Source organism: Epargyreus clarus, unplaced genomic scaffold, assembly GCF_041222505.1.
Source record: "Epargyreus clarus isolate Ecla_fem2 unplaced genomic scaffold, WU_Ecla_fem_2.2 ptg000015l, whole genome shotgun sequence".
NCBI classification, from domain to species: domain Eukaryota; kingdom Metazoa; phylum Arthropoda; class Insecta; order Lepidoptera; family Hesperiidae; genus Epargyreus; species Epargyreus clarus.
Window position 1 is genome coordinate 8,179,845 of NW_027332223.1, and position 25,914 is coordinate 8,205,758.

General features: G+C 35.0%; 1 protein-coding gene across 1 annotated transcript in view; it reads right to left on the reverse strand.

Annotated features, from left to right (window-relative positions):
- Window positions 1-1,166: 1,166 nt before the first annotated feature.
- Window positions 1,167-25,914, reverse strand: part of LOC140748195 (uncharacterized) — a 33,276-nt gene continuing 8,528 nt past the window's right edge. The window contains exons 2-10 of the mRNA XM_073080946.1: window positions 17,480-18,809; window positions 16,589-16,739; window positions 10,674-10,902; window positions 10,269-10,365; window positions 9,151-9,283; window positions 3,839-4,056; window positions 2,221-2,482; window positions 1,727-1,802; window positions 1,167-1,492 (exon numbers count right to left, since the gene is read on the reverse strand). Coding sequence (XP_072937047.1) covers window positions 1,261-1,492; window positions 1,727-1,802; window positions 2,221-2,482; window positions 3,839-4,056; window positions 9,151-9,283; window positions 10,269-10,365; window positions 10,674-10,902; window positions 16,589-16,739; window positions 17,480-18,763 — 2,682 coding nt within the window. The 5' untranslated portion in view covers window positions 18,764-18,809 and the 3' untranslated portion in view covers window positions 1,167-1,260. The remainder of the gene's footprint in view (window positions 1,493-1,726; window positions 1,803-2,220; window positions 2,483-3,838; window positions 4,057-9,150; window positions 9,284-10,268; window positions 10,366-10,673; window positions 10,903-16,588; window positions 16,740-17,479; window positions 18,810-25,914) is intronic.

Below are 25,914 nucleotides of genomic sequence, written 5' to 3' on the forward strand. Positions count from 1 at the left end.
AGCAAACAAAATGAAACAACAATGACTCAGTGGCGAACTTAGCTCGTCGTAGGTCCGAGCGGAAATGTTGAATGAAGCCCGGGGCGGAAAGTTGAAGTCCCCAGTCTAAGAAATTGATCTAATGTTACATGCTTTTACAAATGTCTACAAGGGAATTTGTAGACATTTGGAACTAGAATCTTGGAAGTAAAATATGAACATTAATCAATTAATTAAGTACATGGTGTAACTGGGCGCGTTCTGTTAATTACTTCTGACTCGGCTAACGTTTACAAGCAAAAAATATCCGCCTACCCACTCTTTTGGTCACAAAATTAAATACGAGAATTATTGTTAAACCTCATTTCTCAGTAAGTGATTGTAAATCTTTTTGAGAAATAAAGAATCTTAAACAAAAAAAAAAAAACATAGAATCAGAGGCCCGGGGTGAACCACCTCTGCTGCGCCCCCCACTTTAGTCCGCCAATGCAATGACAATAATTATGTATATTATTATAAAATGGCTTTTGGGACTGCGGGTACACTAAGTATTTGCAGAAAACCTTCCAACTCTCGTTGTAGGATTGTGTAAACTAACCCTACGCATTTATTTGGCAATGGTATTATTAAAAATCTAATTCTATTAATTTTAATTCATATAATTTAATAATAAATATAATTCATATTATCTATATCCACGAAAAACATATACAAACGTTTCTCTAAGAAAAGGGGGCAAGATATAATTAATGTACGGTACAATATTAAAGCTTGGATCATTACATTTTTTATTAAAATGTGTTATTAAAATTATCGCTTAAATTTGTGCGACTTGAAATATTGTGTGTATCTACTTGTCGCATTTATGTAACGTCGCATTTAGGGTACCTAAGGCTCAGCTTATGCTATGGGTGTCGCCTATTATCACTTTGATTGTTTTTTTGTCTTTCAGAGTCAGCCTCGAGTAAAGCCCTCGTCTATGATACGATAGGATTTTTGATAATTCACGACTGATAAGGGTTTTAATGCTGATCATCTTTCCAAGTAGAAAAGACACGAGTACGGTCTATAAAATAGAATGCAGAGTTTTCTTGTGAATGCTCATACATTGTCGCAGTATATTGTTAGTAAATGATAATAACATTATATCAATATTTTTTAAAAGATGATACAACCGATGATACGCTTTTGAAATTAATACATTTGTGAGATCTGCATGGTGCATGCCCAACGGGGTGTCTACGTCTTCCAGTGGATGTAACTAAAATTTAGTTAGTCTCTTTAGAGATCCTGACTGGAACAATTATGTGCATCAACAATCCGAGGAGCGACTTCTTCGTACGGTGTGACATTCGCTGAAGCCAACTCCTGCGCCACTTCCTTAGCCGAACTCAATACCCTTAATAAGTTCAACCCAGCCAGTTTCTGCAGGTCCTCTATGCTCCAGCCATCTTCCATTAGTTCCGCAAACAGTAGTGGGTAAGACGACACATCCTCCAAACCTTGTGGGGTACTGAATATAAACATTATATTAGTTGTCGTTCTTAGGTAAATATAACTTCAAATACATGATAGTGCAAATTTAAAATTTCTTATAATTTTAGTTACGAAAATGTGTTAATGACTTTATTGAAAACATTTCTCTTAGGTACATTAATAACAAGACGTCTTATAAAGCATTTTATATTGGTGGTAATTATGTCAGTTCAGTTTTTTATGAATGTGGAAAGATTGATGATAAACTTACTAATTAATTCCATCGTAACCAGCGCCCAGGCCTACGCTGTCAACGCCGGCAATGTTCCGGATATGATTTATATGAGCTGAAAATAAGAGCCATATTTTAAACTTTGATCGTTTATTGTTGTATATTGGTCCTGGTTGTAATATCTACGTTTATTAAGATCCCTTCGGATAATTAATTTACTGTACTTAATGAGAAGAAAGGAATTTGAAGTAGGTACCTATATAGTTTTAATAAAGAAATATTTTGACTAAACTTATGAAACATAGGTAGTATTTATCTATTAAATTTTATTTTATTTATTTGGCTATTAAAATTTAGAAGTAAAATAGTTTTTGATTCCTGGCGAACCCACTATTGAACTAAAAATGTACATATCAGAATTATGTCCTCATTGTTTGTTTAGTTAATTTGGTTAACGAACCTACTGAGATACGTGTAACTCCGACGTATGTATGTACGTGACGTTGTATCATAAGTCTTAACATAAAACTTACCAATAGCATCTTGAACGGTAGCGCTATCACCGCAAGTCAGAAAGGACGTGTAAAAGTTGACCATGATTAGGCCTTTGTTGGCCGCCAGGAGCCGCAATACGCTATCTGGTACATTTCGCGTGACGTTGCAAAGTGCGCGGGCCGATGAGTGGGAAAATAGCACTGGAGCGCGTGACACGGCGAGCGCGTCACGCATCGTCCGCTCCGATACGTGGGACAGGTCAACCAACATGCCCAATCGGTTCATCTCCTTTATAACAACCTAAAAATAATATAAACTTTACAATTTGCACCGAATACAATTAATAAAGTTAAAGCATCAATGAGAAATATTAAAATAGGTTTATTTGAATATATCTAACAATGAGGTCTTATAAGTTAATGGGGACAGCCACAATATCAAAAAGAATTTGCCCGAATTCCGGCTATCAATGTTGAAAATATAATCTAACCCAGATTTCTTTTTAAATCGCTCACTTAACTATACGTTTGGGAGGCGGCAAAATCTTACGGAATTCGGCTTTTTCGTATTATAATTTGTATTTCGATACCTTAATTCGCAAATCAGCCAACTCCACTTTTTGTCAAAATGTTTTTTTTATTTATTTTGATTTCGTTGATTTTGTTCAACGCCATTTACTATCAAAATGAACAAAAAAATCATTTTGACAAAAAGTGGAGTTGGTTGATTTGCGAATTAAGGTATTGATTTGTGAGTATTCCAACTCAATTGTCGGTTGCATTTTAAGGTGAGGGGATATTAATAAAAGGACGTTACGCTACGCCACTGGTTCCATTGTTAAATAACATTAATATTAACCGGTTTGAAGGTGGTAGAACCCTTTGTGGTTCAACTCCGGCGGCACCACCACTACACCTATGTTACGCGCTGCTGTGTTCCGGTTTGAAGGGTGTGGTAAGGGAGACAGACTTTTCCGAGGCGTTTCAGCTTAGTCCTCAGGGGTAGTGGCGCATCTGTGGCCGACCTCAGGTAGAAATATCTAATCCTATCTGGGGTTGATTACAGATGTCCATGGGCGGCAGTAGCTACTTACCCTGCATGTTCATCTGCTATTCCTATATTATAAAAAAAATCGATAGTCGTCCTCTAAAGTGTATGATTTATTTAATTTAACAAAATTAAAAAAGCGTAGTACAGCAGTTATAGCAACTTATAAAGTTCTTATAAATAACTTGTAAAGTACAATTCTTTATCGACAGAGTACCAACTAACATGAGCTATTGTTCAAAGTCGAACAGTAAATAATGTGGAACAGTTTCTCTACATCATAAACGTACTTTACTATGCATATAATTGGTACTCATGCACCGCTGGGTTGCACGCAGTGAGTGGTTTCAACAAAAGAAAATATTACGGGAAGTACCGTTGCATGAAAAACAAAGAAACTGCTTCGCAGGCAGCCGGAGTTCGTACAAAGCGAAATATTGCCGTAGCACAGGATGTTTATGATTATGGCACACTCACTCTGCTCGACGACGTCTCAATCTTTACGGTATTGTTTCGGGTACGTACCACCCTGTATATTACTTCGAATGGGTGCCAAGAGGAAAGTAACAAGACTATTAGGCATTTACTGGAAATCTTTAAGTTACTTACTCTTCCGAACGGTGTTAGACCGCCTCGTTGGGTTGGGTCGAGACGATCAGTTGACGCGCACTCAGCCCAAGGTGTGTCGCAAGTGGATGTGAGGGTGAGGTACCGCACACCAACTTGGTAAAGAGTCCTTAAGACACCTAGGGATCCACCGATGGCATGACCGCCCTCAACGCCTACTAGTGAACATAGTCGGTGATTGGCGTGTGCTGCTAGTATATCTGTAAAATTAATCCAAAATGTTGTTTGCTCTTGAGATACAGTATTCAAAATGAAAAATCAGAGCCTAGTACGATTACACATCTGCCACCTGTCCGTCTACCTGTCTTTCATGGGCGCTCTTTCTAATTTTCAGACTGTATTCAGCAAATAATACAAAATATTCGTTTTGTGCTCTTTGTATTAAGAAGTCAAATACAGATATGAACTAAGCGAACTGTGAACTAAGTGAGGCGATGGTAAATTATTAATGTTTGCATTTTAGTGAATACGTCTTATGGTACTATCCATATATCTATATCATGTATTAGGTAAATCTTAGAAATTATCTAATACGTGGTCAAGTAGACGAGTATATCCAAAGGATTGTTTTTATCCAGCCTTTGCCCCAAATGTACAATATTATAATGATATAAAATGAAATTAAGCATTCCATACTGAATTTATACCTAACAGTTTAATAGCATCTGAATTGACTGTAATCTCTTCAAATGATTCGACGAGAAAACCAGTTAAATAATCTTTTACGACTTTAAAAGTTTTATGAAGCCTTACCATGCTTTAACTGGCTTTGAATGGTAATTACAGAGCTCTACAAATGCTGCAGACTGCCTACTAACTCAAGCTGTTATGATATTAACAACATTCATGTAATATTAGTTAGCTTTTAAAACTAATTCGAATGTTATGCGAGGTGTAAGTAATGTACAAATTTGTAGAGATAAACATTTCTAAATACATATATTTTACGCCGTTTACTTTACGGTCAAGCATAGTACGTAGTTGGTTTGGATCATAGTGTTTGAAATAAAGTTGAAAAGCAAACGAAAACGAATATCTTGTTATTTATTCTGGACTGGCTCTATCTGTATTTTCCTATGCTACAGAGGTAACAGCGCATCACATTAACTGTTAGATAGCTCGCAATGAATCAGACCTTCTAAATTTAACTTTTATTTCGATTTATGAATATAAACAGACCAGAATTTACTCTCCGTGAATTCTATTTACGCCACGATTAGTTGCCGTCATGCTCGCAAATGTAGCTGCCAAAACTAACGACATTTCGCACTCGGTCTGGACTTTTGATATTTCATCTTTATACATTGAAGTTTGAGGTGGGACCAACTCCCAAAAGGTTTCCTTTCTTTTATTTCGTCCTTTTGCTTTTATCTAGTATTTTTCTTTTTTGTATTTATGATTGATATTATTTTTGTCCTAAAGTAGAATCATAACTGATTAATGTGTATTGTGTGTATAACAGTCAGCAATACGTTGAAAGGTTTTGGTTATGCTATGAAAATATTCAAGATCTATAATGTTTCATATTAATCGCCTTTTTGATGACGAGTGGAAACATTCAAAAGATACCCGCTGCGTAGGACCAACACTATGTTATATGGGATTTTTATTCACTAAAACCCCCAGTGGCTGTCCCGAGCGCTATGTGGAGGTTTCCGGCTTCTCAAATAGAATACAGCCGGAGTGCTACGAGGCGCTATTTTTATTGGATATTAGGCTCAACCCAAATGACCATTTATGCCCATCACATCTTCGCGTGTTCATTGCAGTAGGCGGTCTTTAATCCCTTCGTCCGTCCCGAGGTAGCTGGCTAGAGCTTTGAGCTCCCGTTCTTTTCAACCCTGGGAGTTGCCTCTTACGACAGACTGAGAATACGGTAACTCTATTCTGATCCCAAGACTTCAGGAATTTATATTAAATGCCTCCTTGATTTATTTTTGCACGTGAGATACAAAATTCAGCATTTTATATGCATTTATGTCCTATATAAATAATCTTTATCTAAATCGTGGAGTTTACTTTATATATTAATTTTTTATAACAGTATGTTAATGAATGTCTTTGAATAAATTGACAAAAGTCCTTATATAATAGCACTTTGCAAAAGTAAGATACATTTTATTCAAAGCTTTTAAATAACAAAAATAATTTGGCTTAAGAAAATACAGGGGTAGGTAGATTATACGAAGACTTTATGCTAATTTGAGCTTTACCGCTGATTTATACCGCTCTTATCCCATTATTTGCTAAAGAATGAATTGCAGACAATAGAATAATATTGATATTTATAAGAGAACAGAATTTGTATACCGCACAATCAAATATTAAAAATAAAGGTACATGAGAGTGATGTATCACTACTATATATTTATTATGTATTTACAGGTTATAGTATTATTCCTATACTAGGATTAGATGTCTAAAGTTTTATCTGTCTAGCCAGCCAGAAGAAACTGTGACATGATTGTTTAGAAGGTAACGTATTGGTTTACCCAACAACAAATATGATCACTGCCTTTATTAGGATATTTTTTTATATTATTGCCTATCAGATTTTCTTTGGTAAGCAAACGAACAAGGTAGTAGCAATAGTGTTAACTATTACGTTTAACTGATAAGTTATGAAAAATTAAATCATCAGTATTAACATGAAAGAACCTTCTTTTGTCCTTCCAGTTTTGATAGAGTTTTGAGCCTAGAAGTGAGGTATACGTGGGCTATATTTAAGAACTTGTAAATAATCCAAGGCTTTTGGAATACACAACAAAGCGCTCTTTTACTTTCCAAGGAGCACGAGAGGTAATCAATATTCCGGGTATTAAAGGAAATATAAGGAAGGGTGAGCGAGCCAATTGAGCGCATTCATTTCCGTAGAAATTGCCCGTATCTACTATATAAGTACAACAAGATATTATATATATAAAATAAACATAGATTAGTAAAGATTACTCACTCCTAACAAGAAAATGTAACCAGTTTTTTTGAGAATTGAATTAGTTGCGTAAAAAAGTTTTGCCACGTCTCCGTGCTAAAATGTGCCTAAAATATTTGAAATAATTATTTATTTATTATGTAAATTACGCAGTATTAGTTATTTATTCGTAAATTTCCTCTAAAAATGTTTTTATTTGTCAAGATTTCAAAAAAGAACTTACTAATAAGCCGTTTGTGGGTTCATTCAATTTCGAGGCAGCGAAGTATCTTTACTAATGTATGAAAATAAATAACAAAACAGCCGCTGAAATTTTGTCGGCAATACGATAATTACTAAAATTATGTTGTGTTTAAATAGTTCGTTTCGGTATTGACTATTTATTATTTTGATTCGTATGATAAACTGTAATGGAACGACTTAAACGATTTTGACGCAACTTCATTTGAAATGAAGGCTTTCCAGGACGAAGCTATTTATTATCCCGAAATTATTCAGGGTCTGCGTAAAAAAATAAAAACTGTGACGAATAAAGTTACAAGCATGCGAGCCTTATACGTACATAATATATCACTTGTGCTAACAGCTCGCATGTGTGTTGTTGAGCCATTCGTTATTATAATCCTTTATATATCCCATGGCAGGATTTATGCCTCAAGTGATTTATACACATAATTGAGACAATTAGATGGTAATCATGCATTACATTAAAGAGTGTTCACTCCAATTTTATGATCTGTAGCACTACCATGAGTTGGCATAGAAACGCCACTATAGAAATTGTAAATAGAAAACTATTGTCATTTTGCTAGTGAATTCCATAACTACTATCGTTACGGTATTTCTCGACAACGTCTGTCAAATTAATGACTCATGGGACCGAATTTGTATGGCAATAGATCATAATGACATTCGCTAGCGATTTGATTTCGATAGGTTTTTTACGTATCGAGTTACGCCACTACGGATTTTAGTTCTACGAGTAACCACCAGATGCGCTGTACAATTTTTCATACATTTATTTTACGCAGTCGCTAGCGAGTAATACTTTTGTAAACTCATGGTAGTGCTACTGAATTGCCTATAGAGCCACTGTAAACAGGCATAAATGAGGTTTCAACTTCAAAATTATTATTGAATGTAGGCTGCATTTTAATTAAAATCTACATGACTAAAAAGCTTGGTTTATCGTGATGATTGAGTGGAAAAGTAAATATGTTTACAGAAGAATTATTTACTTTTCTATGGTAAATCAACTTAAAATTTTTTGCATCTTTGAAATATATGACAGTAGCGAAAAAATATTATAAAGTAAAAATACATTCCCCGTTAAGCTATTGTGTAAAATATAGGTTTTACAAGCATAAAAGTCAATTATACTCTAAATAATATACTCCCACCTATAATAGGTTATTTATTTTAAGATACTAAAAGGTTATTTGAAAGGTAAATGTTGTACGGTTTGAAGGGTGCGACAGGGCAGACTGTGCAATATGAGAGTCCAAATTTAGACTTACCTACTACCCTAGTAATGCTGGGTTAACGCTAAGGCAGTATAATAGTAATAATTCTGAGCTAGATCTCACGTAGAATTGCAAGTCAATTTGGTGAAGGTAATTGATCATGGGCTATTAAAATATGCATATCAGTCTATTGCACGTATGTGTGCCGTATTAGCGAAGCCCGATACCATAATGTGACTTACTCACATGTTTGACAGTGGCGCACAACTATTTTTAAACACGATGTGATGTAATTTTCTTTGCAATTATTTCTCCTGGGCCCTCAATGTGCTCGTCATTTTCACAAACAATAGTAATTAAAATAATTCATCGCAATGGCCTAAGTATTTGCGTACATCTTTCATATACAGTCGACCTTGAGTCCAGAACAAAAATATTTAGTAATATATAATCTGGAACCCCCAGTCCAGACCCTAGGTTATGGACTCCTGGCATAGGTTACTCATTTTAGTAGAAGAGTGTCATGAAAAACACGACTGAGGCCACTGTGGGTTGAGATCGATGGAAATTAAAGGAATAATAGACAAGGTGGTAGAAACCTTTGTGGTTCGACTCCGGCGGCGCCACCGCCACACCTATTTCTGCCTAATAACAGCAGCGCTAGGCGCTGCTGTCTTCGGTTTTGAAGGGTGTGGTAAGGGAGACATACTTTTCCGAGGCATTCCAGCTTAGTTCTCAGGTAGCGGCGCATCTGTGGCCGACCTCAGGTAGGAATATCTAATCCTATTTGGGGTTGATTACAGATGTCCATGGGCGGCAGTAGCCATTTACCATCAGATAGACCGCATGCTCGTCTGCTACTTCTATATTATAAAAAAAAAAACACTGAAATACCTTACCTTCGGTAGAAGTGCACAGCGTGAGTTGTGGGTGGTACTTGTCCGTGAGCCTCTGTATCAGGTCGATCTGCTCGAACGTCAGCTGCACAGCGTCCCGGTGCTGAGCGTCGCAGGGCACGTATGCCGCCCAGAACTGATTTCAGAACATCACTTTGACACACAGTTGATTAAATGTCATGCACGACTTGCAAGCTGCGCTTTCTGAACGAGCTTTCATTCGTATTCAGCACGCACTGGCATGTAATAGGAAACGTGAGGTAGCTTCAGCGGTTAACCAAAATATATTATACTCTATATTATTTTTTATCGCGTTTCAGGTACGGGTGCCCGTGAATTTCCATTTATTTATGAGCTATTCCACCCTACTGAATTGTTCTTTGAAGTTGAAAATAATTATCAATTCTGTTTAATTAACAAGCTTGTCTCTCTAGTTTATGCTCATTGTGTCGAAATATCGCGATAAGGTTGGAGCACAAACGCGGTCTTGGTTATATTGTGTACCTATGTATAAAGTTAGCCCAGATAGGTATGTTCAAACAGTTTGTGGTTTGATCCAATGTTAAACTATTTTCATTAAACACAAAGGTATATTTTATAATGTGCAGAAATGAATATAATCGTAAGAACCGACTTAAAATAGCGTTCTAACAATATTGTAGATAGAATTTTAGTTAGAAAAAAGCATGGTTAAACAGGATGAAATTTTAGAACTTAACATTTAAGTAGCGATAGGAAATAGCAGTGGGAGTTTCTAAAAGTTGAATGTGAAACTTTTAAACTTTCTAGTTTTTCGTTAGTCGCACATTGTTGAAAATACATGGTATAATTTTATGTATAAAAGTAAATGGTTTTTAAGCTTAAGGATTTGTCTCGATTATTTATTATTTCGTACTCGATTATAGAGCTTTATAAAATTAGATAGGTTTGACAGGGAAATTAGAAATAGATATTCGATATAAAACTTCGTAACACAGTGATCACCACGAAGGGCTGCCGTGGGTAGCCATGAGTGGCTAGAGGGTAATAGAAAGAGGGTATTAAGGTAACTAGGAGAGGATAGTAGATATATTTTTAAATTAACAGGTATGTTTGGTATGTTTGTAGGAAATTGTGCTTACTTGTGCAGCAACTCTGCCTTGTTTCAGCCGCGGCAGATCGGTATGGCTCCAAGAGCTGGTGGCCCAAGGCGATATGGTCCGCAAGTCCTCATCAAACCTGTGTAATATACATACATTGTAGTGTATAAAACGAAACGAACGTTCTAAAGTGAAATGAATACTCAAAATTTTATTTACAATTCATATTTCAAACAAACCAATTTTGACTGTTTAAGTTTTAAAAATTATGATTGGATAATAAATTGCTTAATGAAAAACCTGGCCGAAAGTTTTAATCTGCACGAGTAATTAAAATTGTCGGTGTGTGCTTTCAACTAACGGCTACTTTTATCCATTCAAAAACAGTCGAAGCACACAGGTATTAAAAAGCTGGAATTTTCCAAACCAAGTAGTTTGATAAATTACCTAAAGTCTTTAATTCGGTTGTGTAAAAACTTTCTTATGTTCCAAGGTAAGTCGTTATGTCCGTCAATGAGGGGTGTATCGTGGAGGAGTCGTTCAGCGAGGCGGAGTCTCTCGTGCAGCGGAGCGCCCGGCGGTGCGCGCAGGGCCAGTGGTCCCGCCACGCACGCCGTACCCGCCACCAGGACCAGAATTGCCACACAACACCACCGTCGATGCCACGCTGATATACCTAAGATATAGTAAATTAAATGAATACTATAATATGTACTGGCTTGATTTTTACGACTATTATTTGAATAATACTAATTCCATTCATATGATATGATCTAAACGTCTTTCAAATCTCAATTCGTATATGATCTGAAATTTTCCGTATCTTTTCTGCTCTCAATTATTTTTCTTAAGTTACGCTTTTGTTAGCGTTAAGTTTCTCTTTGATAATTTTACTTGACAATATATTCAACTGTATCTGTCAAAGTCATTAAGATTATGTACGAGTACCTACCTACATTACATCCGTACATCGTAGTTATTACTCTACAAAATGAATCCAATGGACATTAATTTTATTAATCTACACAATTTCATATAATGTAATAATATGCGAATCCGAAAAAGGATGTTTTTTAAGGCTAATGTAAGTAAATAAAAGGAAAACTATAATTTTCTACATTACAGTAATAAACTTGCAAATGATACTTAAAGCTCGTTGAACCCGTACATCAGATAACGTCATATACTTCCATATCAAAATCAATTTGGGTCATAGCAATCCCGTTACGGCACGTCCGATAATCTCGCTGTCAAGCACACGACTGGTGCCCCGGCTTTCAAATACGAAATTATTGATGAATATGTGATCGACCGTAATGTAGATTAAAGTACGGATACTGTATAAATATAATCATCATCAATCTTTATACTAATGTCTTAATCAGCATTAGGTTCCGTTCCAATAGAGTACTAGCCACCCAGTTAGAAAAATCTAGATAATATCGAAAACCTCTATTTCTGTTCTGAATACGGCACGTCCGATATTCTCGCTGTCCAGCACACGACTGGTGCTACGGCTTTCAAATACGAAACTATTGATGAATATGTGATCGACCGTAATGTAAATTAAAGTACGAATACTGTTTAAATATAATCATGATCAATCTTTATACTAATGCCGTAATCAGCGTTAGGTTCCGTCACAATAGAGTACTAGCCACCTAGTTAGAAAAATCTAGATAATATCGAAAACCTCTATTTCTGTTCTGAATACGGCACGTCCGATAATCTCGCTGTGAAGCACACGACTGGTGCTACGGCTTTCAAATACGAAATTATTGATGAATATGTGATCGACCGTCATGTAGATTAAAGTACGAATACTGTTTAAGTACAATCATCATCAATCTTTATACTAATGTCTTAATCGGCATTAGGTTCCGTCCCAATAAGGTAGTAGGCACTATGTTAGAAATCTATAAAAATATAGATTTTTTTAAAGCAATCGCAAATCGTAATCAAAATCGTATATTTCAGTTCTAATTATCGTCAAATTTTAATTCAATTTCAAAATGCACTTGCCATTTTCATGCCAATATGACATCATTTCGATAAGGAACAAAGGATTTATCGGGTACTATCTGTTACTACTTTTTTTTCGTTTCCGGTTGTCAAAACAACAACACCATACCTAAAAGTGCTCCCGGTTTTAAGTGAAATAGAGTGAAAACAATCAACACTAGGCCGTCTATTGCACATCATCAACACAAATACAAAAATCGACGCGAACACATTAATGAAGATATACGAAAAACGTTGGCAGAATCTTTAAAACTACATACAAGGTACGAAAAATTATCGTATTCATTGTCTAGTTTGACACTGTCATATAACACCAGAGACAAGTTGTCATTCAGAAGCACCAACCTAACAAGTGAACTACGTTTCGTTACACGCAAAGCAAAGCGTTTAGTTCTTGCAAGATGAATACTTCCGGATTGCCGGAAGATATGACACAACTGTTCCAGATGATGAAAAATGAACTTGATAAACAAACTGCAACAATTACACAGACTGTAACGGAAAGTATCATGTGCAAGATGGACGAAAAATTACAATCAATATTGGAAGAAAATAAATACTTAAAATCTGAAGTAACAAAATTAAATAAAAAAATAAAATATTTAGAAGACAAAAACAAAAAAAATAATTTACTACTACACGGCATAAGAGAAACCGAAAATAATCAACAAGAACTGTTCAGTTTAATAAAAGACGCCATGGGGAATTTAGACATAAGTATAGAAACTTACGAGATAAATAATTTCTACAGATTGGGCAAAAAACAAGATGGGAAGAAAGTAAGACCAATACTAATATCTTTTATATCTTACTATAAAAAGATAGAGATTCTGAAAAATAAAAAGAAAATGCCAGAACAAACATATATTACAGAAGATTTTTCAAAAGAAACATTAGAAGAGCGCAAGAAATTGCAAGAAAAACTTAGGCAAGAGAAGCAAAAAGGAAAAGACGCATATATTCGAAATAATAAGATAGTAATAAGAGAAACATCAGAGGTTGAAAAGAGAAAAAGAGAAAACTCGATGTCACCTAACAACATTAATATATCACCACATTCCAGTGGCTCAAAAAATGTCATGGCACCTTCTAAAATGCACAAAACAGATGCATTTCAGTATATGAGAGCCAGGTCTTTCTCCTTGTCTGAAAAATCAACCCAAAAACATAAGGCATAGGAATCATTAGACACCGGTAACGAGATTGAATTAAACAACACAGGCGAAATATTGGAAAAAAACGAAAAAATCCCCAATTCGGTTGGTCACCGCGGGGTAATTGACCACTCCCCCCGAGAATTTACAACACTGATTACAAATAAAACAAGAAAACGTTTAAAGAAGAGACTATATATAGCAACACTCAATACAAGATCATTAAAGTCTCAAGAATGTCTAACAGAATTAGAACAAGCATTGCAAAATATCAATTGGGATATCATAGGTATAAGTGACGTACGTAGATCCGTGGAAAAAATAGAAGAACATGAAGAATACATTTTATACTATAAAAATGAAAAACCGGGACTATATGGCGTGGGATTTTTAGTCAAGAAATATTTAAAAAACAATATAATTGAATTTAAAGGAGTGTCAGATAGAATAGTTGTATTGAACATCAAGCTTCCTGGTCACACTTACCCGACTTCAATAGTACAGATATATGCTCCTACAGAAATAGCTAAAAAAGAAGTAAAAAACGATTTTTATGAAAACCTAAACAGAACAATGGAGACGTTATACAAAACAGTTATTGTGATGGGAGATTTTAACAGCCAAATTGGTGAGAGGAGAAAAAACGAAGACATAATAGTAGGACCCTATACAACCGGCAAAAGAAACGACAACGGACAAAGATTGATAAACTACGCTTTAGAAAATAACTTGCATATTATGAATAGTTATTATAAAAGAAAACTTGAAAGAAAATGGACGTGGGTATCTCCCAATGGGCAAGTACGAAATGAGATAGATTTTATAATTACAAATAAACCAAAACTTTTCTTAAACGTGGAAGTTCTTAACAACTTTAACTATTATACTGACCACAGGCTACTCAGGGGTCATTTACAACTTGTGGAGCCAAAACGGTCAAGAAAACATATACAAAAATCAAAGCTACCAATTACACTACCACTACCAAGTCAAGCTCTGGATACATTAAGGATAAAGTTAATACCAATCAGAGAACTTAAAACAGTGCAAGACAAATACGATACACTAGAAAAAGAAATAAAAGAAACCAACAAAACATTACAAATAGACAATACACGAAAAGATAAATTGGGATCAAAGGCAAGAGACTTAATTAAACAAAGGGCACTTCTTTTTAATGACCGAAAAAATAACAAACAAGAGATAACTAAAATAAGTAAAGAAATAATGATACAAATAAGAAAACACAGACAGAAACGGAAAAAAGAAACAATACAATTTCACATAGTAAAATCAGGGGGATTAAAAAACATATGGAGAGAACTTGAAGAAAATACAACCTGGATTAGTAAAATAAAACACCATAAGACCAAAAAACATAAAACTAAACGAAACGAAATACTAGAAACAGCGACCGATTTCTACCGTGAACTTTACAATGGCGTGCAAATAACATCAAATATAAACAACAACAAAGACCTTGAGGAACCAATTGCAAATATACTGAAAGATGAGGTTATTAAAGCAATAAAATCACAAAAGAGAGGGAAAGCATCAGGTCAAGATAACATTTCTAACGAACTTTTAATTGGAACATCTGAAATTATTTTGAATACACTCACGGACCTATTTAATGAAATTTTAACAACTGAATATATACCTCACCAATGGACTACGTCAACTATAATCTTACTACACAAAAAAGGAAAAATAGATGATATTTCAAACTACAGACCCATTTCACTTATGTCTAATGTATATAAATTATTCTCCAAGATAATACTAGAACGTTTAACAAGAACTTTAGATGAAAATCAGCCAAAAGAACAAGCAGGGTTTCGAAGTGATTTCTCAACTTTAGACCACATCCATACCATCAAACAAGTAATTCAGAAATGTAACGAATATGGAATAAACTATTACCTAGCATTTATAGACTATAATAAGGCATTCGACTCGCTTAAACACGATAAAATATGGGAAGCTCTTACCTCACAAGGAGTCCATAATAAGTACATTCGTATAATTGAGAACTTGTACAAAAATATGAAAGCCAAAATACGCACAGAAAAGGAAGGTGAATATTTTCCAATTAGAAGAGGAGTTAGACAGGGTGACCCATTATCACCTAAACTATTCTCTGCAACTTTAGAACATACATTCAGACAGCTCAAGTGGGAAGATTACGGTATAAAAATTAATGGAACAGTACTAAACCACCTAAGATTTGCTGATGACCTAGTATTAATTTGCGAAGACCCAATTACCCTACAGAACATGATTGAACAACTTGTATATGAAAGCGAAAAGGTTGGACTATCAATCAACACCGGCAAAACAAAGCTTATGACGAATCACTTGAAAATCCCCATTAAACCACACAACTTTATTGAATTAGACTATGTAAATGAGTTTATATACCTTGGCCAAATAATATCTACTACTGACCTCACCACGAAGGAAATCAATAACAGAATTAACATAGGATGGAAGAAATACTGGACTCTAAAAGATATAATGAAAAACTCAGATGTACCAATTAAAGGAAAAAAGAAAATATTTGATACGTGTATTCTACCAAGTATGACCTATGGATGTCCGACATGGAGTTGCACAAATAAAAACATTAAATCTTTAGAAACTTGTCAACACAAAATGGAAAGAAGCATACTCAACATAAAATTAAAGGATAAAGTTCCACTAACAACAATAAGAAAGAGAACAAAAGTAATAGATATAAAGTACCGGATCCTACAACAAAAATGGAAATGGACAGGACATTTGATTAGAAGTCATACTGTAAAATGGGCTAAAGAAGTGACGGAATGGTGTCCTAGATATAAAAAGAGAAGAAAAGGTAGACAATATCAAAGATGGGAAGATGATATTAAAAAGATGGCAGGAACGACTTGGATGAGAAAAGCAAGAGATAGATCTCTGTGGAAAACTCTCGGGGAGGCCTATGCTGGAAAGCAAGACAATCAAGAAACTGGTGTCTAAAAGAAAAATTGAATTAATTACCTACAAATGCTTAAAATAAATTAAATGTAAAAAAAATATATATATAAAACATAAAATGTAAGAATTAAGATTGTTAATAAAGGCTATCATTATCATTATCATTATCATTATCTGTTACTACAATGTTTACTAACGCAATGACATCACGAGCCAAACGGCACTTACGTGAAGAGTTTCCAGTCGCGGTGGAGCTGTGGCTGGTGGTCGAGGTGGTGGTGGTGGGTAGCCACTGTGGGGACTTGCACGCGGAGCAAGCCACCACGCGCCCTTGTGCGCGGTCCGTCACGTCAGGGGCGGGTGTCGCACGCTTTTTGCCCTGTTTTTAAAATAAATACCAAAAAAACATTACCCATAATTCTACACTCACAGCCTCACACTAGGATTCCCTGTGTCGTGGGTGCCATGGACACACACATAGACAAATACACAAACACCCAGACCCAGAAACAGAATTTAAATTCATCATTTAAACATCTGTCTGGCCGGGGATCGAACCCGGGACCCTTTGCGCGTCAGACCGGTATGGTGACCGCTCCGCCACGCGGGTCGTCTAATTCTAATGCCACATTAGGATTTTAGGCTACGAAAACAAAAACATTCATCTTAAATCACTATTATGATTTTTGCCCCGTTAGGTATGGTATGGTAACAGCTGTTCTGTCACTTGACTCATTATTCGAATTAACAAATAGCAGGATAATTTTATATCTTATCCTAGCTGGTCCAGCAAACAAATGGTACAAACATGTTTTTATATTACTGTAAATATTCCATAATGAGTATAAAGTTTATTAACACATCATATTGCACACGATCATAGAAGTACACACGGTCAAATATTGTATATAGGTGTAATTTCTATCAACATGAAGTCCTGCAGTGTCAAAGTTATGTTAGATCATTCATAATTGTGTGTTTCTAGTTCTAGATTCTAACTTTTACACCTTGTTTATTAGAATGTCATCCAGTTAACTGAGTCATATTTAGCACACACAACGACATTACTTTTACTTAAATTATTGATATTATTCGTATCAAATATTAATAGAAACTTACATGAGTGTCATAGAATATAGATGGAATTCGATCAGTGCGTGCCGGGTCGCAGGTGCAGTGAGCTTGAGTAGGCCGCGGAGTAGAGTGTATCATCCTATCACCGTCGATGAACGTTTGGGAATCGTCGTCAACTATCTCTGTGCGGATGCTTCTCGAATCAAAAATTCCCTCATCTTGAGACCATGACTGCGCTATCCGATCTCTGTATCGTTCGCTTGGGAAATCATTATATGACATCTGTCTCCTTATACCTCGGCAACGGCTGCGATTATCTAACGTTGAAAATTTCATCACCTGTCGCGGCGGAGAGCTCCTGGACAGAACTTCGTCGCTATTTTCGAATATCCTCATTTTTTGTGACGAATTTCTGCTCGTATCTGCATTCATGTTACAATTTCCAATCCTGTCAAAACACTGATCAACATTCGATGAAAAGTTTGCGTATGTTGTTACACTGTCTTTTAAGTCGTCTTTACTTTGTAGAGTTGAAGAGAAAATACAACTCTGGCTATCGACTTTCCGTTGTGACTTATCGACTAGCGACAACATCGACAGTTTCTTGAGAGAACTTGTAGAGCCGGCTGTTATCTCTGCTAGTTGGACTGCGTTTTGATGTTTCTTGGAAATTGCTTCGCCTCCGATCTTTTTTAAATTGCACAATTTCTTTTTAATCTTTTGAACTAACGTGTTTGTGTGGTCGTAAGCTATTAGCTGTTTTGAAATATAACTTGATACTCCAATTGTTTTACTTTTATTATGCCTTCTGTCTAGACTGCGATGCGATCCGATAGCAAGATTACTTCGTATTGTATCTCGTTTCATTCTTTCCAAATCATAAATATTTAATGTATGGCCCCTTGGCTTAGGAAGGTCCCTATGACAGTTTAGATAGTTGTTCTGTTGAACATTGCAGTTACACACTAAATCAAAATCATGATCTGATATGTGTTTATTTATACACTGTCGTTGAGCTGCTAAAGCTAGACAGGCCTCACAGTCTACGCCGAGAAGTAGCTCAAGACTCGTGTTTCTGATGAAACCATCACTGAATGTTCGTGAGCGGAAATGTGCTGCATGCTGTCCGAGTTGAGACTCAAAGTCAGATACAAGCCCTGCTTCTGTCCCGCTCCCATTGCCCACACCAGTCGACTCATCATCCATCATGGTGGCAGCGTCGCGGTTCACTTGAATGACGCGTGGCTGTCGGAATACACGACTGTCGCTGCGTATTGAGCAACGCGATGGTGATGGCGACGGCCGTTTGAAATTATCCAGTTGAATCATTCTCTCGTATTTCAGCTGAATCAGCGATCAGTTTCTTTGAAGCATCCTAAAAGATAAAACATAATGTTATAGTCTGGATGATAATAAAATTAATCTTAAACACTGATACACATAAACACTGATATACTTTAAAATGTTAGTATTATTTTGTTTTCTTTTCTGTAGACAGAAGAAATAAATTACAATATCAACATAAAGTTTATCGTTTACAATTAAATGATACGCAGAATAAAATTAAATTCCACGGGAAACAAAATGTGTGAGGTTAACAATTTGTCGCTATTTTGTCGTAAGAGGGTTGGGGCTTTGTAAGGCCGTACAAATGACACATCAAAAGCTCTGAAGATTTCTCAGAGATGAATGGTTTAGTTCAAACAGGGTCATAATTAATAATTATTTTAAATTAACATGGCAATAGCCCTTTTATTAAAAATGTACATTAAAGTGCTTTACCTATTTCATGTTTATTTTAATAAAACCTTATTTATTTTTTATTATGTTGTTTATTTTTGAGTTTCCTTTGCTTTATATTAATAATAATAGGCAAGTATTACCGTTTAATGAATACTGTAGGTAGGCTTTGTAAAATTGGTTTCATCTTCCTATTTGCATTTGTCGAAATCTGTAAACTTATCTAATTAGTATTTAGAAACAGGAACACATAAGATTTCTTAGTATAAACTAAATTCTTTCAATATATGGTAGACATTTTAATGCTTAATTTTTGTATTAGACTAATAGTGATTTATATTTCAACTATATTGTATTTATTGAATGAATGAATGTAATATCTAAATTGTAATTTCCTCCGATTATGCGTTAATTAAAAAAACAACTGTAATGCGTTCGCTTTTAAGAGAAATTGTCAAAAATTCCGAGTAGGTACTTGCGAAGCACCTTAAATATCTTTGCATGCATAACTTATTTCATTGTCGAGGCACAATTTAACAGAACATTGGCACATCTTTTCCGTCTTAATAAATCTTTCTTTCCTTACGTTTAAATGCGTATAATTAATAAGATAAACGAAATTGAAGATCTAAGGATAATTTTGTGGGAATAACTTATTGTATTAGTGACGATTTGTTGTGGATAAATGTTAAGAGGCTTGTTGTGGTTACTAGACTAACGAGATTCTAAGAAATTAGAATACAAGATTCTTCGTTAGAAAAGAAATTCCGTGATTAAATTTCAATACACACTATACAAAGAATCCTTAAAACTATACAAAAAGCCTTAGAATGAAAACGTTTATAAGAAAACCTTAAATAAAAAAGTTAAAAGTTAATAAGGTTATTAACTTAATAGTAATGCTATTGAAGCAACAATGTAGCAAAAACATTTACCATTTTCACAGACAGTAGGCAAACATTTTAAACATGTAATTATTACCTACTTCACACTGAGTTGGCAAGGAAGCGCAGATGTGGAGTTTATTTAAAAATTCATGGAAAGTGAAGCTCAGACAGACAAGTATGATATGTGGAGCTAGCATATACGTGTGTGGCTCTACATTTGTCTCTACAAGCGACCAAATGGACGCTGGGGGCACGTTCAATGTTATTAGCGAGTTGTTTCCGTTGAAAGCATAGCTGTTTACCTTGCAATGCTTGTTAACTAATCTACTGTTCATTTAAATGCTTGTACATAATAAGACTTCAAGCTTACAACTATATAACTTTTTTTTATAATATAGGAGTAGCAGACGAGCATGCAGTCCACCTGATGGTAAGTGGCTACTGCCGCCCATGGACATCTGTAATCAACCCCAGATAGGATTAGATATTCCTACCTGAGGTCGGCCACAGATGCGCCGCTACCCCTGAGGACGAAGCTGGAAAAGTCTGTCTCCCTTACCACACCCTTCAAACCGGAACACAGCAGCGCCTAACACTGCTGTTATGAGGCAGAAATAGGTGTGGCGGTGGTGCCGCCGGAGTCGAACCACAACGGGGTTCTACCACCTTCGACTACGTAAACACGTACTTGCTCTTTATTCTTCGTGCTAATTTGTTCGAGTGTTTTAAATAGCGTTTGTTATTCCACTCAGCTCATATTTTAATTAATAATATGGAGAATTTATAATGTATGATTATAACAAAGTGACATCGAGCATACTTATTTACTTACGTGATTTCAAACAATATGTAGTAAAAGAGAAAATGTGTAAGATTAATAAAATTTTAGAGTGCTTTATCATAGTTTTATGTTTCAAAGCTTTCAGACGTTTGTTGTTACTTTTAAAACCTCAACGAAAAATAGGGGTTGATAAGTTTAAAGTGTATATCTGAGTGTCTGTCAGAGGCATCATCCCTTCTTTACAGGTGAACGGATTTTAATTTTCTTTCTCTTTGAAAGATGTAAATCTTCAGTTGTTTGAATCATTGGGTATTTTTGATGGAATTGTAAAAGTTTTTTATTTTTTATTTAGGGTATTTGTGTTAGTAAAATTTATTATTAAACATATTCATCATTATCAACCCATTAGTGTCCCACTGCTAGGCACGGGTCTCCTCTCAGAGTGAGAAGGATCAGTTCATAGCCCACCGCGCTGGCCAAGTGCGTATTGGTAGACTTCACATACCTTCGATATATTTTTTTATAAATCTCTCAGGTATGCAGGTTTCCTCACGATGTTTTCCTTCACCGTCTAGCAAGTGATAATTATTTTCTAATACGCACATAACTTTGAAAAATCAGAGGCCTGGGATTTGAACCACGGACCCCTCGATCGAGAGGCCGAGTTTCTTAACCACTAGGGTATTACTGCCTTAAACAATATTAGTAATCAGTTATTTAATTTTTTAGTGACACACTAATATAATACAGCAGTATTTATTGTAGATAATTTATTATTAGGCGCTTATTGTAAATTTTGGGGGTTCAGTACAAGTAGCCGTTAATTTCAATTTATCTATTTGAAATGTCATTCCTTTGTAACAAAGGTCCGGACGGAAATTCGCAAACATTAAAGTTGCCGATTGTTGTAGTTGTCGCAGAGTTCTGGGCGGTAAATATTTATGCATACTTAATCATCATACATAAAATTTAAATGGTAATTTGAAACTAGTAATTTGAAGTATTTTTAAAAAATTAGTAGGAAAAAGTAGGAGATAAAGCAGTGATAGCCTAATGGTTTCAAATTCAGCCTTTGAGCTATTTCTTCGGATTCACTTCTGATTTTTCGAAATTATGTACGTATTAAAAAATGATTATCACTTTAGTTCATAAAGACTATGAATTCGTATTTGACTAGCGTGGTGAGCTATCACTTCCTTATTATGAGGAGACATTCGTACCCAGCAGTGACAATAATGGGTTTAGGATATTATGATAGAACATTTAACTAGAAATACATCGTTTTTTAAAAATTAGTTTAATTAATTTAAATTAGTCTACTGTACGTAAATAAAGTTTTTGGGTCAAGTTTACGCTAAGTTAATGAAAAATATCCTTATTTTAATGCTCTACGGGTACGGCCGCCATTTGATTTATTTTTTTAATTTAAGAGCTGTTACCCGCCATATTCAGATAAACGTGAAATATTAAAATTATACCTTATTTATGTTATTATATTGTGCACAATCATTTTTCGAATTTCGGGCAGAACTTAACTTTATTTCCAAGTACTTATACATTCACTAATAACTTTATATTCTACATTCGTCGGTTAGTCCTACCTATAAAAATCTTTTGAATTTCTTATACTGTATCTTTAATATTAAGAGAGTAGAAAAAAAGGAGAATATAGTAGGTAGATAAATAAATAAATAAAATAAAAAGCCTTTTATTTCTTGCATTATATAAAATACATTTATACATTATATAATATTTAAATTTTAGGATTGAATGAATATTAATTCTAATATTATTTTAACTATTTTTAATTTATTCATTATTTTTATTATTTTAAATTAATATTTATAATAAATTTGCAAGTAGTAGGTAGATATACTAACAAAAAATATATATACGCGACGAATAGATAACCTCTCTTCCTTTGAGAAGTCGGTTGATAATAATAAAAAAGTAAAATACACCACGCGCTTCAAAAATCAATACATCGTGCTACACTGTGCTAACCAACCAAATTAAAAGTGTTATGTATTTCCCCCAAAAACAGTTACCATACATTTAATTTGGGAATAGCGCGGCACCGACACAATCCACCGACATAATCCATTTTTATCATTGTTATTTTACTTTAGACAAGGCGAAACTCTCCAAATCACTTATGAAGGTAACTCTGCTTATGGGTGTATACGTAGAGCAATGTATACGTGGGGTTCAGGATTTCAGAGGGGGCGACAAGGACAAGGTGACTGAAAGATATTTGGGAGACGCGACGGCGTTAACGGACGACGATAAGTCATTTTGCTTTATGTTTGTTTTACCACTCCGAAATGTACAATCTGGCTTTTATGTGGAGTGTTCAATGTTGCATTCATTATCATCAGATTATACGCGCGGTGAATAACAATGGGTTTCTGTTATTAAAGCTACGAGTGGCCTTGCTATATGTCTGTTAAGACGGGGAGATAAAAATATTTTTCATTTGAGTTTTCTGAATAGATATGAGACGTAAGACCTTACATTCCGGAAAACTAACGGAGCTCTGCGAAAGAAAATTCATTGTTTTAAGAATACAATACATTCAGTACTGAAAATGCCTTTATGCGTTTATTAATGTTAATAAGCTTGATTAAATCTCGTTCGCAAGATTCTTGCCTTACTTCATTTATAAAGGTAAATAATGTGTTGTGTTTTGTAATTCCAAAAATTGTAAAAAGGTTAAAATTATTTGGTACTGTCCTTTACTCTTATTTCTTATTCATAGATTACATTTAGGTAAGGCAAAACAGCTAGCACTCCAATACGAGGCGTTAACACTTTACTTAGGCTTCAAGAATAGCAAGTATGTATTGATATTTTTTTATAATATATAGAAGTAGTATTTACCACTGTCGCCTATGGACATCTTAGGACAAGATAAGTTTGGAATTCCGTCTAAGGGTAGCCACAGGTGGTCTCTACACCTGAGAACTAAGTTGGAATGCCTTGTCTGATAGTCACTTACCACATCCTTCAAACCTGAATATAACAACCCATACCATTGCTGGTTTAAGGCAGTATTAATAACGGTTGGTCAGAAAAAGCCTATTTTAGCATTGACCGCGTAAAGTCGCACTTTTTTAGATCTTAAAGTCAGCGATAAAAAATACATAAAATGATCAACGTTAATTTACTTTGGCCGCATCAACATTTTTTAATGAACGAATTAATTCTTCTGAAGCACCTACAATTTTTCCTCAGTTCGTGTTTTCATTAAAGTGGCCTATTTATTTTTGTAGTCAGTTTAAAAATGACAAAATACGCAAAAAATGACTGCCATTTAAAGTTTAATATTTAAATTGCTACATAGGCAGTGCATCTTAAAATCCGCAATGCCGTCGTTGCAAAAGGATTTTATTTTTGTTCGAGCTCGCTTCGTGCTCCTGGGAACCAACTGAAGGCATCGTAACTCAGGCATCAACATCAAATTCCGTTGTTTTCCAATGTTAAACTACAATATCTTTTACATGAATTACTTTCAATATTTTTCCTTTCACATTTTTACGCCCACACACACATAACTCAGCCACATATGTAACGAATCCCGTCGTCGTTTAGATAGGCCTTCATTGTTTGGGCATCTCTGAACACCGTTCCATTAACAAAATAATGGAAGTATCTGCAGGAAGGAAAATAAAATGTAGGAGAGAGATTTCTGTACTAAGCGGTCATTTGTAAGCGGTCGAGAAAAATGCTCACTCGTCTAGAAAAAATAATCGAGAGCGGTAAGCGCGTGGTGGCTTCAGAACACACATCCTTCAACCCCGCCAAGAGTACATTGTAAGCTCTAACCTAATTAGGGGTTCCAAGCGATTGCACCGTACAAACCCGCAGTAATCACAGATGTTATTTGCCTGCTTTTTGCTTCAGTCTTACAAGTAATGATTGTGACCTTTGGTTTTAGTAATATCCACAAGTACTAGTAACTAATATTAGGTACTATTATAAACGTTTTTTTAATGTTGGCCTCTGTACTGGGATCCGGGGTAGGTATAAAACGACACACGTCTGATTTTACTTAAACAAATGATTTCACGGCTTTAACATGCCTAAAAGTTCAATAAAAACATTCTCAATTGTCTTTTGTTCTCTAATTTTAGATTTAACCGTGAATTAGTAAAGAAATCGTTATACTCAGTAATAATCCATTTCACATATCAATTTACATTTTTCCAAAATCATCTAAAACTGATATTTGATATGTGATGTTTAATATATTTGTGTTATTATATTAAATCTACGGTATATTTATGATATACACTACAAACTAAAGTTATCTACCTATCTATCGTAGTACGTGTTGGGAATAACAATCGCGAGTTCAAGCTTGGCAGAAATATTTTATAAAATCATATTATATTCAGAGAATAGCCCAGAAAATGAAGAATTCAATGGAAAAGCAATGTCTTCGCATAATGAGAGACGCTGGTCGATCGGTGGAAAGACTGAGAAAGCCAGGAGATTGAGATGGAAAGCCACTATGTATATAACTTTATTAAACTAATACAGAACAATTTGAGTTATTGTATTTTTTTTAATATGCAGCAATCGATGGTTAGTGGCCCCTGCAGCCCATGTAAATCTATAGATATCAACCTTATATAGAATTAAAATTTTACTTAAACTCGGCCACAGATAGGTTGCTACTCGTGAGTACTAAGTTGAAATGCCTCACATAAATATCTCATCTATAAAGATGGTATAGGTATAAACCTATATCCCTTAAAATACAACGCAGCAGCATATAAATTCCTATTTTATTATTGAAATAGGTGTAGCAGCGGTGGATCCAGAGTCGAACAAATTTGAAGAAAAACTTAACAAGTAAAGACGTATTTTTTTAAAAGACTTGGCACTGCTTGGAGAAAGCATTTACTTTTACGAAATCGGTTTATCCAATTAGAGGATAAACCTAATCATTAAGGCAACGGTGAATAGGCATTTTCTAGAAAAGCTTTTCTTATCTTAGGCCGCTTTTTCATCAAGCGAGATTGCATTCAAACGTTATTAGGAGACTCCATGCTTACTCGTGTACGCCA